The sequence below is a fragment of the Monodon monoceros genome, unplaced genomic scaffold, assembly GCF_005190385.1.
Source record: "Monodon monoceros isolate NGI ecotype Baffin Bay Population unplaced genomic scaffold, NGI_Narwhal_1 Super_Scaffold_15, whole genome shotgun sequence".
Lineage (NCBI taxonomy): Eukaryota > Metazoa > Chordata > Mammalia > Artiodactyla > Monodontidae > Monodon > Monodon monoceros.
Window position 1 is genome coordinate 50,060,535 of NW_021703771.1, and position 20,273 is coordinate 50,080,807.

Genomic DNA, 20,273 nt, shown 5'->3' on the forward strand with positions numbered 1-20,273 from the left:
TTTCTGTTTCCTAGGCAAAGGCCTGGGTCACTCATATTTTCTAGTGTTATTCTATATCTTCTAAATCTTACATTCCAGGCTGCAAGTGAGCCATGGAAATATTCCAACTTTTCTAATTTGTAGCCAACAGGAGGCAATTAACTTTAAGAAAGTGACATTTTTATCTTCTAATATTGTAAACATTTCAAAATTGTTGACACTGGCTCAAATATGTTTCTTCTGATATTTGTGGGATATTGTAGGTGGCAAATAATTGTGAATTAGTTTGATTTGGTTTTCTTCCCTTCTCAGTTTTATATTTAGGTGGAAACGAGCCAATAGTGATTTTCTTTTCCCCCAAATGTCTCTAATCAGTACTTAAAGTTTTCAAAGAGTTTATTAATTACAATCAATATTAAAGATTATGTTCATAGAAAAAGAAAACACAGTAGTTTAAATTATTCCTGGAAAGTCTGGATTTTGTTGAGGTGAAGGGTGAGTAGCAATAAGTCTGTAAATGTTAGCAAGGGAAAGTCAGTTTACTAATTTTTCCTATATAACAATGATTCTCAAAGTGTGGTCCGAGGGCCAACAGTTTCTGCGTTACCTGGGAACTTGTTAGAAATACAAATTCTTAGCCTGAACCCCAGATCTACTGAGTGGAGCTGGGGAGTGGGGGAGAAGAAGCAGTCTGTTTTTTCAGAAGCCCTCCAGGTGATTCTGATATAGGTTAAAGCTTGAGGCACATTGGTATAAAGGAAGAAAGCATATGTTTCAGACTATGAAAGACATGGTTTCCATTCCAACCCCAGACATTTGATTTTAGACACATCATCTATTTCCTGGTGCCATCATCACATTATCTGGTTAATAACCCCATAGCTGGCCTTGTGAGTATTATAAGTGATAACTGATCATCTGTTATATTGACAGTCTTCCGCCTCCAAGTGATTTGGATACATGCTTAAGTTTGAGAACCACTGGTCTATAAGTGTAATATATTGGAAGCAGACCAGCTATGTAATTTGAGAGGACCAAAGCAACTTGAAAATACAGGGTCCTTTGTTCAAAAACTAAGAATTTCAAGATGGTGACAGCAGAGCATTAAACCAAGTAAGGGGCCCTACTAAGCATAGGCCTACAACTATACAGGTTGAATGCCCAAGAGGAGTTTTTGCTTGTATCTAACCACACCATTTTGTTTTGTTTTTAGATGGAAACAATACAATGCCATGAAAGTGGGCCACATTTTCTCCTCAGACACTACCTCCTGTGCTGTCAGTCTCCACAGGCAGACGGTGCTTATTGGCCTCCCCATCTTTGCTCAGTGCTGTTTTCTTTTTAGCTAGCCAAATGCGTTTGTACTTCAAGACCCAACTTAAGGTCCCCATCCTCTGAGAATTCTTCCCTTACGACCTTAACTCACTCAACTCTGTCTTTCTAAATGTTTCAGTACTAGTTATATGACAAACTTAGCTATTTTTAAAATATTAATGATTGCTCATCATTGTGTTCGTCTTGTGTCTTAAGTCAGAGTATAAACATCTTAAGTATTGAGATGGTGTCATCATCATACAACGGAAAGAACATAGGCTTTCGAACTCAATAAAGCCTGAGTGTAAACACCCTCTCTTGTTTACTAGCAGTGATATAGGTAAACTTGCTCTTGAGTCTCAGAATCTTCATTGGAAAAACGGGATAATAAGACCTACTGCACTGGGTTGTTGTGAGGATTAAATGATATAATATATGTAAAACCCTGGGCATATTTAAGTGCTCATCAAATATTAGTTCATTTATTGGATGTCTCCCACCACACATCTGATTTTGTTTCAGCAAACAGATCATTTCTAGACACAAAGTCAAACACAAATTTCAATAAATATATGCTTGTTGGAAATTGTATGTATTTCATTTTTTATTGTATTAAATTACATGTACCCAGGAGGTAAACCAATCCTATGTTGAATTTCTTATAAAATGTTAATTATTATCTCTGACTTGTTTGTACATTCTTATGTTTACATTCTGACTCAAAATATTTTAAATTTTGTACAATTCTTTATATTTTCAAACCTCTTATGTTATTAATGTTATCTTAAGGGGTGAAAAGAGAGACAGTTTTATTCCCAATGAGGAGATGGGAAAGACCGGCACAGACAGATTAAGGGATAGCTCTAATTACACACACTACCAGTGTAATTAAATATCCACTAATGTGTCCTTGAAGCTGGGTCTAAACTCATATGCTGACTCCTTGTCCAATATTTTTTCCACTATACCAAATCTGTAAAGGACATACAGCGATAATTATCTTAAGAACATACCTGTAAAGTACCTACAGGAACAATTATTTTAATTGATTAAAACAGAATAAATGATACTATTTCTTTTTATGCTGCGCACATAGTGCGCATTCCATGTCTGTTAAACAGCATGTAAGCTGCCTATTACAGTTCTTGGTTCACTGTAGTACGTGCTTAGTAAAGAGTGACTTATTTAAATTCCTCTATTTGATAAATGTGTTTTATAGGAACGATTTTTTTCCTAATGAAAATTTAAGGACAAGGTTCATTATTATTAACACAGTTTCAATTTGGGGCCTAGCAAATCATGCTTGAAAGCTGTTTTTCCCCCCCGTGTGAAGTATTACACTCCTTCCTCCTGCCTGACTGGCGCAACCCACACTTTGCCTACCAAACTTATGACTCAAAGGCCCCTGAGGACTTTCTGTAGCCTTCCAGCCATAGCCCAAACATCCAAAGCTGCTTCCACGTGAAACAACCAAACACAGTCCCCCAAGCAGAAGATCCGCTACAGCGAGAGCTCCTATAGACAGGGCGAATGAGAAAGCAGCGTCCCCCTTTGCTCCCACCCCTCCCCATCTGCAGCATCCAATTGCTTTCCTCTGTTGTGCGGTCGGCTCCTGGGATTGGTCGGGAACGGGACCGGCGCGAGACCAGTGAGCACAGGCCGAGCGGGGAGACTGGTCAGTCACGTGCGGCCGCCCGGTTACCCCGCCTCACTGCGCGCCTGGCGGGGCGGGGCGGGGCGAGGTGGGCGGGGCCCGGGAGCTGCTGCGCCTGCGTTGTGGGCGTTTTCGGGGAGCAGCTGCTGCCGCCGCCGCCGCCGCCCCCGCCTCCGCTGCCGACGCCTCCGCCTCCGCCGCTACCGCCGCGTTTGGGTGTAGAATTAGGAATTCCTGCGCCTCGTTAACAATGAAGCAGAGTTCGAACGTGCCGGCTTTCCTCAGCAAGCTGTGGACGCTTGTGGAGGAAACCCACACGAACGAGTTCATCACCTGGAGTCAGGTAAGGGTGAGGGCACGGCGGCCTCCGAACCCCCTAACTAACGTCCTTCTCTCTCGCTCTCTCCCGCGGGGTTGTCTCTCGCGGCCTGCGGCTCAACGCCCTCTGTGAGGCCCGCGGCGCGGGGGTGGCGGGGTGGCACGGGCCTCGGCGTGCAGCCTCGCGGGGAACCCCGGTATTGTTCGCGCGGGGAGCCGCGGGGGTCCCGGCCGGTGCCGCTGACTCAGGCCGCGGTGGGGGAGGGGCGGCCCGCGCGGGGCGCCGCGGCCCAGGAGACCCCGTAACGGTCCGATCCGGGCGGCGTTCGGAACCAGCACGGCGGAACGAGGGCGGCCGACGAGCCGAGGGAGCGGGAGCCACGTTACTGCACACTCATCCTCCGTCCTCCCGCCGGGCTCGCGGGCTGCGGCTCGCTGGGGGCACGGGCAGCTCTGGCCGGGATCTTCAACGCGGGGTTTATGTGAGGCAGTCTTTACCTTCACGACCTGATTCTCGCCCCTAAAACAGACACACAGTTCGCCTCGCATCTGAGATCTTTATGACGGCAGTCAGGGAAGGAGGCACATGTTCAAACGCAGGTTACTGCTTATCAGGAGGCTTGAAAATATTATATAGAAAATGGTACGTTATTCTTTCGCGGTTCTGAGCCATTTTTATAAACGGATTTTTATGATTATTTTAATAAAAGTGCCAATAGACAGGTGTTCAGTAACACAGTGGAGAGCAAAAACGAATCACTGAATTTCACTAAACAGTTGCCGGCAGTGTGGTGTATAGATGTCTTGATTATTGGTTTGATCCCAATTCTGCCACTAAACAGGCTCCTTATCTCGTCTGACCCAAGTGTCGTCGTCCATAAGATGAATGGGTTACTTAGGTGATCCAAGACCCCCCTCTAGTTCCAAATACTGATTCTAATTAGAATGATTATTACATAAACAGAGCATTTGCGTTACAATACACATAGGCTATTGGAATCGCTTTGTGAAGGGGAGTGGAGTTCTCTTATTGTAGATGGTCATCTGTTTTGGATATTATCTTGTTTAGAGGCCTGGAAAAGAGTAAGTGAAAACTACCTGCACAGTGCCTGGCACCTGTTAAGTGCTGAGTAAATGTTATCTCCCCTCTTTCTCACTTTCTTTTCTCTTCTGTTTCCTATGCTAGGAACCCTCAGTTTTACTATTTTATCTTAACAGGGAGCACTATATTGAGTACGTGAAGTTTTGACTACTGTAACACCACAGTCTGCCTTATATTGCTGTCATTTGTTTATTTTCTTTATCTCCCTCTAGGACTTAATTTTCTTGAAGGTCAGTAGCATCGAGTGGATGTTGTGCATTAGGCATTTGATGAATTCTGTACAGTTGTACAAAGAAGGGGTGGGGTGAAAATAAGGAAGCCAGCCACCAGTATACACTTAAAAATAAACAGATGTCTCATGCTTTTCATCAGTCATAAGGATTAAAAGTTGACAAGGATGGATCAGCACAGACTGCAGTTACTCAGCCTTGTGCATGTGTAAGAGATTGGACTGAGAGTCTCCCCACTCCCAAGCTGACTTTATCACACCTATTTGTCTTGGGTGGGCCTTCTTGTTTTTATTGCCTAGAAATGGTACCTAAATATATTGGAAATTGGTTTTAGTTAAGGGGTATTCTGTCAGCAGGTCTAATAAATTCTCATTAGCCAGCATATTTTAATAATACTTTAATTTTATGGGCAGTATCAAATGTGTAGAGTTTCATACTAATCCATAAATGCATCATTTTATGAATTTTAAGCTAAATAAACCACTTAAAAATCATTCTTATTTTTTTTCCATTATTAAGTCTAAACTTATGTTTTGGCTTCTCATTTTTTAATACATAGTGGGAGAATTAAAATATAAATTCAGGGCTTCCCTGGGGGCGCAGTGGTTGAGAGTCCGCCTGCCGATGCAGGGGACATGGGTTCGTGCCCTATTCTGGGAAGATCCCACATGCCACAGAGCAGCTGGGCCCGTGAGCCATGGCCCTGAGCCTGCGCGTCCGGAGCCTGTGCTTCGCAACGGGAGAAGCCACAACAGTGAGAGGCCCACGTACTGAAGGAAAAAAAAAAAAAAAAATATATATATATATATATATATATATATATATGAATTCAGTGAGGACAGGGACAGTATCTGTGCCAAGGGATACAGTAGGTTCTTAATAAATGTTTGATTAAGCAGTGAAATCCTTGGACTATGTAATGGAAATGGTAGGAATGATAAAAGTGGAATGATGCCTGAAAACAATCTCAAAGATTATCTGGTTTAGCCTCATTATGTAGATTTGAAGCTTAGGTTAGATTATTTATCTATAATTAAAAAGCTAGCATTATCGGAGGTGGGGCTCTAACATAGATTTCTGAGCTCCCAGATCATTCTTCCATCAACGGCCCTACACTTAATACAGGTCGTCACAATATTTAGTTTTTATACCAAAATATTACTCCTCCACAAGTCAGTGGACAATTCTGGATTAATGTCTTAGGCTATGCTTAGTTGCCTAAGGAAGTTGTCTTACATTCCCACAGATTTTTCCGAAAACAGTGTTAACAATGAAAGGTAAAACTTTAATTGAACAATTATGTTAGATGGAAAAACCAAAATAATTTACTCTCTTCTTTTAGAAGTTGCTATTTATGGTTGTTTCTGGTTTCCTTCAAATTTGTTTTGCTGGACTTCTGTTGAGGTAATTTAGCATTTATACTCTCTGAGTGAAAATCATATTAAGACCTTTTAGAAGTAGAAGATGTTTTGGAAAGGAGGCAATCTTTTATGCAATTGTTTTCACTTGTGGAAAATAATTTACTCTAGCTAGAGTGTAAGGCAAGGGGAGAAAACTTACCAACTGCAGTTTGAAAAGCTTGGCTTAATATTCCTGAAGACTTATATAACTTTAGTTTTCCTTGAAATTTGTAGTATGACAGAAATGAACTAATACCCCCATTGATGTCATTAATTGTAGAAATATAATATTCTGAACAATCAAAATAATACTGTTATAAACTCAAGTAATAGAAATGTCTTTAGATTCTGAGTGTCTTTAAAACATACAGTACATCCCCCAAATTCCCCACTGATATTTCTTTTTCCTTTCTTTTTTGTCTGTTTTTACATTTCCTATAGCTATTTTGGCTCTGGTAGGCAGTCTGTTACCAGAATCGAGGACAGGGATAGTACTGTTGAACAACCTAAAGCTGTTTTAAATGTAACAGAGTCCTCAACAGAGGGCACAGGTTTAGCTTGGTAGCAACTGGGGAAACTTGATCTTCAGGGACAAGAAGTTGTGGAAGTTGAATGGAAGTTCTTGCCATTGATCGTAAGGAACAGCCTTTACTGTTACTGATATATGATACTCAGTGTATGTTGAAGTGAAGCAATATTAAAAAAAGAAAGAACTGGAAAGTCACTGTTTTACCAGTGTTACTTCCTTTGTCTCAGTTCTTCAGGTTGCTTGAGAATACCAAGAAGTGATTTCCACCAAAGACTTCATACCCATCTGTTCCACCTTTTTGTGCCCTATGGCAGTCTGTACTTCCCTATCCATCTCAAGTCAGCAGAGACAGATCAGGAAATAGGAGGGAAAGGGAGCAAAACCAGAATTTGTCCAGTGTTTTCTAGCTGTTTTGGATGAATTTGAACAGTAGATCTTTAGACTTCCAGTGTTATGGTATTGTTTTGAATTTCCCAGCAGTACTCTCAAGTGAAAACAAGAAAGGCCACAAGTGTGGCAGAATAGGGGTTAAATCCACTTTAGATGGACCTACAGAAAAGTTGACTGATTCACAGACAACTAGTTTTTATTTGTATATGTAAGAGAAAGAGCTAGAGACTCACAAGGAATGGTTGGTAAACATTAAGAAATTACAGACCGGTTGTTTAAAAAAGAGACTTCTATTTTGGAAACTTTTAAAGTAATGGGGCTGAAGTATTAGATTATTATTAAGAGTATTTTGGACGTTTATAACCAAGAGTACCAGTTTGAGCAGAAACAATTACTATTTGGAAGCTTGCTAACATTTATGGGTTAGGCCTAAAGAGAAGCTACCATCCTTCTCACCCTACTGAGTAATAGTGGCTTTTTGTCCCTTATAAAATGCATAGGGAGAGTTCTGTGTTGCAGTGCTTAAGCTTCACAGGTTTAAACAGCAGTAAGGTAGAAATTTTGCACTCAAAGAAGTTACTTATTAATTTTGAAGTAGCGAGTGAAGGAATACCATAAGCAGAGACACAGAACAATATTAGTGAGTTAGGGTTGTGTGTGTTTGAGAGAGAGAGCAATATAAGCAAGATGCATTCATCTCCTCATTTGATATATATAATCTAAGAGTTGAAATTCTAAAAATATAATTTGGTCCACTGTGATCAAAGACTCATTTATTGTCACTCACAATAGTTGTGACTCTGTTACAACCAGACAGTGTGCCAGGTAGTAGGAATCCATTCAGTAGTTAACAAAATAGCTGCCTTCATAGATCTTACATTTTAGTGAAGGATACTGATAATTAAAAAGTAAGCAAACACAAATAATATAATTTCAGTTAGTGATAAGTAACAAAATAAAGCAGGGTAAAGAGAGAGTGCAATTAGGAGACAAATCACACAGTATTTTGAACAGAGAAAGTTTAATAGGATAACTATATTAGGAGAATTGGGGTAAAGAAAACTCTAAAGAAGATAGGAATAGCAGTTATAAGAAGCAGCCGTCACTGGTAGGCCTAAGAGCGAGTGCCCAAATAAGAGCCCTTCCCCGAAGTCTAAGACCTTGTTGGAGAGAGAATGACCATATTTCACTGAATGGCAAAGACTTCAGTGATGCCACACTAGTGGGACTTACTAGAAATCCATCCTTCAGAACTTGCCGGGAAATATGCTTTCTAGGGCAGGGGTTGGCAGATTATGGCCTGTGGGCCAACCATGTGTTTTAAAAGTAAAGTTTAGTTGGAATATAGCCATGCTCAGTCTACTTACATATTGTCTGTAGTTGCTTTCTTGCTACAGGGGCAGAGTTATGACCTGCAAGCCTAAAATATTTATTATCTAGCCGTTTAAGAACATGTTTATTAGCCTATGCTCTAGGGTACCCTAGAAAGCTATTCATGGAGAGATGTCTGGCCAGAGATACTCTGATTTGAAGCCTCCCAAGGGAGAGGGGAGTGTTGGGGGAAGCTGCTGGCCTTAGGGTGCTGCTGCCTTCTGTGCACTGCAAGAGCTAGGTGCTGGAGAACCTGCCTGCACAGCAGGAACCTGCCAAGGACACACTGGAACCAGGAAGGGTAATCCCTTCCTCTTGTAATATCTCTCTAGTATCTTCTATGACAAAGCTTAACACCATGCTCGAAAAGAAAGATATTTAAGACTCAGCTCCATATTTGCAGAGCAGACATCGAAGAATGAATTTGGCGCAGTAAATTCATAACTAGCATGTAAAATGACTGGAATCTGTTGTATTTTAGGTAGAGTGACGATGAAGCCTCTTTGGGGAGGTGATATGTGAGCAGAGATCTGAATGATTAGAAAAGATGGGTCTGGCAAAGGGGAATGGAAAATGTAAAGGCCTTGAGCATAGCATGTTCATATGATTGCAGAAGGCCTATGTAGTTGGATTATCTTTAGATAACATGAGAGTGAGGTCAGAGAGGTAGGCAGAAGCAAATGGTATAGGGCCTTAGGGCATGGTAAGGAGATTGGAAATGAGGGAACTAGTTAGAAGACTATCACAGTTTTCCACTATGGTATTGAAAATAGCGTGGTTGAGACTAGGGTAATAGCAGTGGAGGTGGTGAGCAGCAGATGTAATATCTACTTTGAAGGCAAGGTCACGGATCTTAATGATAAATTTTCTGGAGTTGGAGGAGAGATAGAAAAGAATTAGAATGACTCATGTATTTGGCCTGAGCAATGGATGGATGATGGTACCATTTGCGGAGATGCGGGAAGATTCGGAGAAGTGCAGGTGGGGATTCTGTTTGGCCATGTTAACTTTGAGATTACAAATGGATCGCTAGTATTACTTCAGACGTGTTTTGTTTTGCTTGCATTTCACTGACCACACTTGGTCATATGACGACACCTTATTTCAAAGGAGCTGGGGAAGTGCAGTGCTGGAAAGGAGAACAGCATGAATGACTTCTGTACTCCAAGACCTTCAAATGGCAATGTTGAATAGGTTATTTAGATAATGTAAGACTGGCATACAAGGTGGAGTTTGGAGCTTGTGAGTGGTAAAGCCATGGGACTGGATGAGATCATCCAGGGAGACAGATGAAGATAGAAGGACCTGCAAGATAGGGTATTCTAATATTTAGAGAGTATGAAGACAAGAAAAAGCCAGCAAGAGAGATTGAGAAGGAACAGTGAGAAAGGAGAAAACACAAGGGAGTGAGGTCATATAAGTTAATGGAAGAAAATGGTTCAAGAAAGAGATGATCAACCATGTCAAATGCTGTTATGACTTTTCTTATACACCTCTTCTGGTGTATGTAAGCAAAAATTTCTGTAAGGTAGTTAAACCTACATTGAGGAGTAGAATTTCTGGAAAATAAGGTATGGCACGCTCAACCTCAAGATCAAATTATTTTCTGAAAAAAATCAGCTTGTACTCCTTTTAGCTGTGCATGAGATTTCCCATTAATTTGTCTCTTCAAAACTTGATATTCTCATTCTTCTGAGTTTTTACCAATCTAGTGGATATAAAATATTATATCGATGAGGTCTTAATTTATATTTCCCTGATAATTAATGTGTTCAAACACCTTTTCATATTTATTGGCCATTTGTGTTTTGTATTCTATGAAATGTTTGACCATTTTTCTATTGGGTGGTTTATCTTTTATTATTTGTAGGAATTCCTTGTAATTCTGGATCTTTTTGGATGTACGTGTTGCCTCTGTCCTCTCCTAGTTGTGGCTTATCTTTTTTACTTTCTTTTGATGAGTATAAGTTCTTAATTTTAGTATAATTTAATATATCAGCCTTTTTTGTGATTCATGTTCTTTGTTTCTTCAGGATGTTTTTGCTTTCCTACCCCAAGGAGAGAGAAATACTTTTCCATCTCTTTTTTTTTTTTCTGAAAATTTTAAAGGTTTGAATTTTATATCTAAATCTTTAATTCACTGGAATTGATTTTTGTGTGTGGTATAAGGGATCCTGTTTCATTGTTTTCCATATTTAGTTGTTTTAACCCCTTTATTGAACAGTTTCTTCTTCCTCTAGTGATTTGTGTTGCTACCTCTGTCTTATAAGCAAAATTATATGTAGATTGTGTTTTTGTGTCTAGGTTCTCTATTTTGTTCCACTGGATAATTTATCCTTTTTCTTGTATCACATGTCTTAATTACTGTAGCTCTGTAAAGCTTTTGGGAGGGCAACGTAGTCTTCAGGAGTGCCTTCACTACTATTGGTCTTTGCTCTTCCATATATGTTTTAAAATCAAGTTCCATTAAAGAAAAAAACAAAGCAAACCTATTAGGATTTTTTTTTTATTGGAATTGTACTGAAACTGTAAATCAGATTAGGGAAATAGGTATCTTTATGATATATGTTCATGGGAACAAATCATTTTTCTAAATTCATTTTGTTATTTAATAAAATTTTATATTTTTTGCAATTAGATCTTGTACAGCTTTGCTAGATTTTATAGATATTTTAAGTGGTATCCTTTAATGAAAAATAATTGCTGTGCTGGTAATTAGAAACACAAGTAACGTTTGTATATTGATAATAAACCAGTGAGCTATTCATTTTACTGATTTGGATTCTCAAAGTGTACATCCATAGGTGTCTGGATATGACAGTTTTGTTCTTATTTTGAGAACCTTCAGTTTCATTTTTTGCAGTGGTTAAGATACCTCAGGGTGTCAGATAGAAGCAGCAATCATGGGATCCCTTTCTCTTATTTTTAAAGGAAATGTTTTAAATATTTCCCCTTTAAGTTACTAGCTGTTAAAATTGAGAATTTTTAGTTTGCCTTTTTGTTATTGATGACAGAATTAATTGGGTAGCTTAGAGGGGACAGGGCATGCAGGGATGGAGAATACAGGAAAAAGTTGACTTTGGAGGAGTAGGATGATGGGTTTGAAATAGACAAGTGAGTGAGTCAAAGAACATTGTGTAAAAATGTTAATGATTGAAAAATTCAAGTGGGAAATTTGAGATGGTCAGGGGCAGAGGCATAGTTGTGATAATCATTATACATAATAAAGTCAGTAATTAGAGAAATTGGTGTGGATGAGACTGCCTAAGGAAAGAGTATAAAAGGTATCATAATCAAGGATAGAAACTTAAAAAACCCACTACCTCTTGACAGCTGGAAAACAATTGAAAAGAAACATGAGAGATAGGAGACCCATTGTATAGTTTCGAAGCCATAAGAGCAGAGCATTTAAGAAGGGGAGTGTCAGTAGTGCCAAATGAAATGCCACAGAGAGGTGTAGGAAGATGAGGACTGAAAAGAGGGCATTAAATTTGGCATTTGACATTTTAGAAAAAACAGTTTCAGTAGAGGCACAAAAACTGAAACCAAATTTTAGTGAGAGTAAGTAGATGGCCCTGAATTGGAGAAGAGGGCTTTAAAATATTTGTCAAATTTTGCAGTGAATCAAAAGACAGATGGGGTGGATAGATTGAGAGGAAGTAAGGTAGAGGGAAAGTCCTTTTAAGATAGAAAAAGATGTATGCATTTTAAAATTTTAATAGCTACTACCTAATAACCAACAGTGGTTATTTTTAAACTTTAAAAAATTTGCCAATCTAATAAGTGAAATTCATTATTTTACTGTACATTTTATTATGAATGAGATCTGATCTTCTAAATTTCACATTGAGTGTTTCATCTTACTGATAGAAAATTTTTAATTAATGCAGTTAATCGTTTGTCATAAATGTTGGATATATTTTTATGTTAGTAAGCTTTCAACTTTATTGAATTTTTTAAATGTTGTCAGTTAAGTTCAGACACAAGTAATAGAAATCCAGACAACAATGTCTTAAACAAAATAGAGATGTACTGTATAGAGATGTACTCTTACATCTGAAGATGTACTCTTACATCTGAAGATACTGAGTCACCTTCTCAACCTTTCAGCCATACTTAGTTCCTCTACTTCAGTCATTACTGGAGCTCTAGCCGTTGGCTCCAGGTTCTGAGCAGGAATATGAGATGTAGGAGTTTGACACTTTGAGTCTTTTCCCTTTTAGAAGCTTTTGTGGAAGCTCCGCTCAATCCATTTTGTTTATATCTTGTTTGCCAGATGTGTTATTTGGCCACCTCTGTTTCTAAGAGGGACTGAGAAATGTATTTGTAGCATCAGACAAAATTGTGTTGTTAGTAAGAAATTAGAGGATCATCCATGTTGTTGCAAGTGGCAGAATCTCTTTCTTTTTTAAGGCTGAATAATGTTTCATTGTGTATGTATGTATAAAATATATCAATATATGTATAAAGTATGTATATATCTCACAATTTCTTTATTCTTTGTTTGTTGGACATTTAGGTTGTTTCTGTGTCTTGGTTATTGTGAATAATGCTGCAGTGAACATGGGAGCACAGATATCTCTTAGAGATACTGATTTCATTTCCTTTGGGTATATACCCAGAAGAGGGCTGCTGGATCATATGGTAGTTCTATTTTTAACTTTTTGAGGAACCTTCATACCATTTTCCATAATGACATTACCAATTTACATTCCCACCAACAGTATACAAAGGTTCCCTTTTCTCTACATCCCTCACCAACACTTGTTGGTTTGTTTTTTTAGGAATAGCCATCCTAAAAAGTATGAGGTGATGTCTCATTGTGGTTTTGATTTGCATTTCCCTGATGATCAGTGATGTTGAGCACCTTTTCACATACTTGTTGCCCATTTGTATGTATTCTTTGGGAAAATGTCTAATCGAATCCTTTGCCCTTTTTTTTTTTTTTTTTTGTGGTACGCGGGCCTCTCACTGTTGTGGCCTCTCCTATTGCGGAGCACAGGCTCCGGACGCGCAGGCTCAGCGGCCATGGCTCACGGGCCTAGCCGCTCCGCAGCATGCAGGATCTTCCCGGACCGGGGCACGAACCGGTGTCCCCTGCATCGACAGGCAGACTCTCAACCACTGCGCCACCAGGGAAGCCCTCCTTTGCCCATTTTTTAATTGGGTTGCGTCTTTTTGCTGTTGAGTTGTGAGAGTTCCTTATATATTTTAGATATTAATCCTTTATTAGATATGTATTTGCAAATATTTTTATTCCATTAAGTTGTCTTTTCATTCTGTTGATTACTCTTGGCTGTGCAGAAGCTTTTTAGTTTGGTGAATTAGCTTGTAGTAGTCATTTCACTGTGCATGTGTGAATATATGTTAAATCATCATGTACACCTTAAATATATACAATTTTAGTTGTTTTTTTTGTATTTTGTTTTTTTTTTTGCGGTACGCGGGCCTCTCACTGTTGTGGCCTCTCCCGTTGTGGAGCACAGGCTCCGGACACACAGGCTCAGCGGCCATGGCTCACTGGCCCAGCCGCTCCGCGGCATGTGGGATTTTCCCGTATCGGGGCACGAACCCATGTCCCCTGCATCGGCAGGCGGACTCTCAACACTGCGCAACCAGGGAAGCCCCCAATTTTAGTTTTAAAAAATAAAAAAGAAAGAGAAATCAAGATAGAGTAGGCAGCTAGTAGTCTCCGTGAATACATTTACTAATTTTTACCTGTATGACTTCTGGGGTTTTTTATGTGATGCTTTCAAAAGCTTGGTTATAAAGAGTGAGGTAACATTGAGTTAGCATTGAGCTTTTGTTTTTTCCTTCCAAATGGAAAGTTTATTAACTAATCCTTTTCCCTCCTGATTTTTCCTCCTGATTTGAATGCTGCCCTTATTACCTATTAAATTCTCAAATAGATTTGCTTCTGCTTCTGTTCTCTCTAGTCTGTCCATTCAGCTATTTGAGTATCCCTTCTTTAGTACCAAACTCTTGTAGACACTATAATTCTGTTGTCTGCGTAAGGTAGGGTTAACACCTCTCTCTCCATTGTTTTCAGTATTTTCTTACCTATTTGTTACATAATTTTTATGAAATGAACTTTAGTACCTAATATTTGGTTGTGTTAGCATCTATTCACCTTGTCTCCAAAACCTTTTTTTTAATTGAGAGAGAAGTCAACGTACTGGTTAACTTAATTAGACTTGACATCTTTACAACACTGTCTCTCTGTAGTTTAATATTTTCTTAAAGGCCTTGTGTATTCTTAAAATTTATTTTTAGATACTTGATATTTTTCTATTGTTGGAGTTTTTTATTCCATTTTAGTTTTAGGTTTTTGTTGTAAAATACATATATCTTAAGATTAACCATTTTAACCATTTTTACGTGTACAGTTCAGTGACCTTAAGTACATTCACTTGTCATGCAGCTGTCACTACCATCCGTCTCCAGAATGTTTTTCATATTCCCAAACTGAAACTTCATACTCATTAGACAGTAATTTCCAATCCCCTCCTCCTTAGCCCCTGGTAACCATTCTGCTTTCTGTCTTTTATGAAGTTGAGTATTCTAGATACCTCATATAAGTGGAATCATACAGTATTTGTCCTCTTGTGACTAGTCTAACTTAGCATAATGTCTTTAAGTTTCATCCACATTGTAGCATGTGTTCTTCCTTTTTAAGGGTGAATAATAGTCCATTGTATGTATGTACCACATTTTGTTGATCCATTCATCTGTCAGTGGACGTTTGGGTTGCTTCCATCTTCTGGCTATTGTGAATAATGCTACTATGAACATCGGTGTACAAATATCTTTTTGAGCCCCTGCTTTTAATTCTTTTGGATATATATGTAGAATTTTAGGATCATTTAGTCATTATGTGTTTAATTTTTTGAGGAACCACTGTACTGTTTTCCATAGCAGCTGCACTATTTTATATTCCCACCAGCAGTGCAAAAGGGTTCCAGTTTCTCCACATCCTGACCAATACTTATTTTTTGGGTTTTTGTATTTTTGTTTTTTAATAGCCATCTTAATGAGTGAAGTGATATCTCATTGTGGTTTTGCTTTTTATTTCCCTAATGATTAGTGATGCTAGGCGTCTTATGTGTTTATTGGCCATTTGTGTATCTTTTTTGGGAAGAAGTATCTATTCAAGTCCTTTACCCTTTGCTGATCAGGTGGCTTGTTTTTCGTTGTTGAGTTGAAGTTTTTTTAATGTATGTTATGGGTATTAACCTCTTATCAGATGTATGATTTGCAAATATTTTCTCCGATTTTGTGGGTTACCCTTTCACTCTCTTGATAGTGTTCTTTACGCAAAAGTTTTAAAGTTTGAGGTAGCCTCATTTGTCTGTTTTTGCTTTTGTTGCCTGTGCTTTTGGTTATCCAAGAAATTTTTGCCAAATCCATTGTCATGAATCTTCTCCCCCTTGTGTTTTCTTCTAAGATTTTTATAGTTTTAGCTGTCCTGTTTAAGCTTTTGATCTGTTTTGAGTTGATTTTTGTATATGGTATAAGGTAAGGAGTCAACTTCATTCTTTTGCATGTGAGTATCCAGTTTTACCAGCATGGTTTGTTGAAAAGGCTGTTCTTTTTCCGTTGAATTGCCTTTTTTTTTGGCTGAGTTGGGTCTTCGTTGCTGCGCGCGGACTTTCTCTAGTTGCGGCGAGCAGGGCCTACTCTTTGTTGCAGTGCGCGGGCTTCTCGTTGCAGAGCACGGGCTCTAGGCGTGCAGGCTTCGGTAGTTGTGGTACGTGGGCTCAGTAGTTGTAGCTCGTGGGCTCTAGAGTGCAGGCTCAGTAGTTGTGGCACATGGGCTTAGTTGCTCCACGGCATGTGAGATCTTCTGGACCAGGGCTCGAACCCATGTCCCCTGCATTGGCAGGTGGATTCTTAACCACTGCACCACCAGGGAAGTCCCTCCATTCAATTGTCTTGGCATCCTTGTCAAAAATTCTTGGACTGTATGTATGAGGGTTCATTCCTGGATTTTCTATTCTGTTCCATTGATTGGTCTGTCTTTATGTCACTACCATATTATTTTGATTATTTTAGAAGGAAATTTCAAATTGTTTATTTTTTATATGGAAATACACTAGTGACTTTATTTTTTTTTAATTTTTATTTCATATTGGAGCATAGTTGATTAACCATGGGTTAGTTTCAGGTGTACAGCAAAGTGATTCAGTTATATGTGTGTCTATTCTTCTTCAATTTCTTTTCCCATTTAGGTTGTTACATAATATTGAGTATAGTTCTCTGTGCTATACAATAGGTCCTTGTAGGTTATCTATTTTAAATATAGTAGTCTGTACATGTCAATCCCCAAATCCCAATCTATCCCTTGCCTCCCACCCTTCCCCGTGGAACCATAAATTTGTTCCCTGAGTCTGTGAGTTTGTTTCTGTTTTGAAAATAAGTTCATTTGTATATTTTTTTGGATTTTGCATATAAGCAATATTGTATGATATTTGTCTTAGTTTACTTAGTATAATAATCTCAGGGTCCATCCATGTTGCTGCAAATGGCGTTATTTCATTCTTTTTGATGGCTGAGTAATATTCCATTAGATATATGTACCACATCTTATTTATCCATTCATCTGTCGATGGACATTTAGGTTGCTTCCATGTCTTGGCTATTGTAAACAGTGCTGCAGTGAACATTGGGGTGCATGTAATCCTTTCAAACCATGTTTTCTTCTGGATATATACCCAGGAGTGGGATTGCTGGATCATATTGTAGCTCTATTTTTAGTTTTTTTAGGGAACCTTCATACTGTTTCCCATAGTGGGTGAACCAATTTACATTCCCACCAACAGTGTAGGAGGCTTCCTTTTGCTCCACACTCTCTCCAGCATTTATTGTTTGTAGGTTTTTTGATGATCGTCATTCTGACTGGTGTGAGGTGATATCTCATTGTAGTTTTGATTTGCCTTTCTCTAGTAATCAGAGATGTAGAGCATCTTTTCTCGTGCCACTTGGCCATCTGTGTGTCTTCTTCAGAGAAATGTCTATATTTAGGTCATCTGCCCATTTTTTGATTGGGTTGTTTGTTTTTTTGATATTGAGCCGCATGAGCTGTTTGTAAATTTTGGAGACTAATCCCTTGTCAGTCGCATCTTTGCAAATATTTTCTCCCATTCTTTGGTTTGTCTTTTTGTTTTGTATGTGGTTTTCTTTGCTGTGCAGAGGAGTTTAATTAGGTCCCATTTGTTTATTTTTGGTTTTATTTCCATTACTCTAGGAGATGGCTTAAAAAAGATATTGTGATTTATGTCAAGTGTTTCGCCTATGTTTTCTCTAAGAGTTTTATAGTATCTGGTCTTACATTTAGGTCTTTAATCCATTTTGAGTTTATTCTTGTGTACGGTTTTAAAGAGTATACTAATTTCATTTTTTTACATGTAGCTGTCCAGTTTTCCCAGCACCATTTATTGAAGAGACTGTCCTGTATTGTATAGTCTTGTTTCCTATGTTGTAGATTAATTGACCATAGGTGCATGGGTTTATTTCTGGGCTTTTCTATCCTGTCCCATTGATCTATATTTCTGTTATTTTGCCAGTACCATACCATTTTGATGACTGTAGCTTTGTAGTATAGTCTGAAATCAGGGAGCCTGATTCCTCCAGCTTCATTTTTTCTTTCTCAAGATTGCTTTGGTTTTTCGGGGTCTTTTGTGTCTCCATACAGATTTTAAGATTTTTTTTGTTCTAGTTCTGTGAATAACACCATTGGTAATTTGATAGGGATTGCATTGAATCTGTAGATTGCCTTGCGTAGTATAGTCATTTTGACAATATTGATTCTTCCAATTCAAGAATATGTTATATCTTTTCATCTGTGTCATCTTTGATTTCCTTCATCCATGTCTTACAGTTTTCAGAGTACAGGTCTTTTGTCTCCTTAGGTAGGTTTATTCCTATGTATTTTATTCTTTTTGTTGCAATGGTAAATGGGATTTTTAAAAAATTTTTCTTTCTGACCTTTCGTTATTAGTGTGTCAATTAGTAGCTAGATATCTTACTGAATTCTCTTGTGGTTTTTCAGTTGATTGTACAAATATATAATTATGTTTATTGATAAAATATGACTTTCTTTCAAATTTTATCTTATTTTTGTCTTAATTGCATTGGCTTTAAAACATTGTTAAGTAATTATACTAGCTACATACTGTATTTTATTAGTTTTTGATTAGAAGAATGGAAATCTTTCTAATATTTAACTATAAAGTTTGATGCAGCTTTTGGTTTAATACATACTCCTAAACTTTTGAGATTGACATCAAAAAGTTTAATTGCAGTTTGGAGCTTAATTGAAATTTGTAACTTAATTGCAGTTTGTTTTTGCTGCTATTAATAGGAATAAAATAATGGTCTGAAGGTGTCACGGAAAGACTGCCAAGTTTTGAGGTTCATATGTATCACCTAATTTCAGAGGATCTTAACTAATTGACGTTTTCAATTTTTTTCAGAATGGCCAAAGTTTTCTGGTTTTGGATGAACAAAGATTTGCAAAAGAAATTCTTCCCAAATATTTCAAGCACAATAACATGGCAAGTTTTGTAAGGCAACTGAATATGTGTGAGTATGGATAGCAGTTTAATTGGAGTACTGTCATCAGTCACTGATTAAACCTTTTCCACCATTAGGATGATAAAGGAAAATATATTCCATAGAAGCACCATTAATTTTTTAAGTTTTTACTTTTGTCTATTTAAAATTTTATTCAAAATCTGAATTTTGAATCTTTTTCAGATGGTTTTCGTAAAGTAGTACATATTGACTCTGGAATTGTGAAGCAAGAACGAGATGGTCCTGTTGAATTTCAGCATCCTTACTTCAAACAAGGCCAGGATGACTTGTTGGAGAACATTAAAAGGAAGGTGAGCTATTGTTAACATGATTTAATTAGGGTGTTAACATGTAGTATACTTGGCCAAGACATATTTCATTTGTTGACATTAAGAAGGTACTGAAATACACAGGTTTTCTTGTTGGGACAACTTAGACTAATAAAGCTTTAATTATTTTGCCCTTTATTTTTTTTTTTTCCTCTGCGCTCAACTGTATGGAGGGCTCAGTCTTTACTTTTTAGAGGAAAGGAAATGTTTATATTCTGACTTAGGATAAGGAGTCATCTATATGGTGATGGCTCACTCCTTATAATTTAACTTAAAAAACATAAGTTCCTACTAGAAAGTCAGCTGTCTGGAGGGCGTTTTTCTTTAGTTCACTGCTGAATATCTAGTGCTCAGAATAAGTCCCTTATATATAGTAGGAATTTAAATAATACATTTTTGAATGGATGATATGTTTTGCTGAAATAAGATATTTTGACTAAATTCACAAGGTGGGGTGGGGGGCGGTAAAAGGGTAGTGGACCATGAAAGAACATGGTCTTAGTGTGCAACTATTCTGCATAAATTTAATTAAAAGTGGAATGAATAATAAATAGGCTTGGGGAAATTACTGGGAATTTGACAGAAGAAAATGAAAACAAAAAAAAAAGCCCTTAAGTTGCTCCTGCTTATGGAAACTTTTCCACATTAAAAATAAATAAATAAACTGATAATTCCTTATCCTCTCTTTGAGCTATGAAGTCTATTCTTTTCCTGGGCTTTTGGAACTAAATCTCACTTCCTGAACAGGCTACAAAAACGTCTTATAACAGGGAAGTTTTGAATTATAATCATGGTGTTTAGTATTTGTTTAATTTCCTACATTTACTTTTTGAAAGGTTTCATCTGCAAAACCAGAAGAAAATAAAATTCGTCAGGAAGATTTAACAAAAATTATAAGTAGTGCTCAGAAGGTTCAAATAAAACAAGAAACTATTGAGTCCAGGCTTTCTGAATTAAAAAGGTAAAGTATTATTTCCAAATATAATCCTAATATGGGGGTTGGTGTGTATGTGTGTGTTGAGGTTTGGAGGTTGGTGCTTTAAGTACCTAGATTACATTGTTGAAGCCAAGATCAAAAGCCTTTT

General features: G+C 37.9%; 1 protein-coding gene across 2 annotated transcripts in view; it reads left to right on the plus strand.

Annotated features, from left to right (window-relative positions):
• The first annotated feature begins 3,098 nt into the window (after window positions 1–3,098).
• Window positions 3,099–20,273, plus strand: part of HSF2 (heat shock transcription factor 2) — a 36,662-nt gene continuing 19,487 nt past the window's right edge. Inside the window, exons 1-4 of one of the 2 annotated variants that reach the window (XM_029224326.1) lie at window positions 3,099–3,290; window positions 18,760–18,868; window positions 19,043–19,170; window positions 20,025–20,149. In XM_029224326.1, the coding sequence (XP_029080159.1) occupies window positions 3,198–3,290; window positions 18,760–18,868; window positions 19,043–19,170; window positions 20,025–20,149 (455 nt within the window). In that variant the 5' untranslated portion in view covers window positions 3,099–3,197. The remainder of the gene's footprint in view (window positions 3,291–18,759; window positions 18,869–19,042; window positions 19,171–20,024; window positions 20,150–20,273) is intronic. The other variant, XM_029224327.1, reaches the window with a different exon arrangement.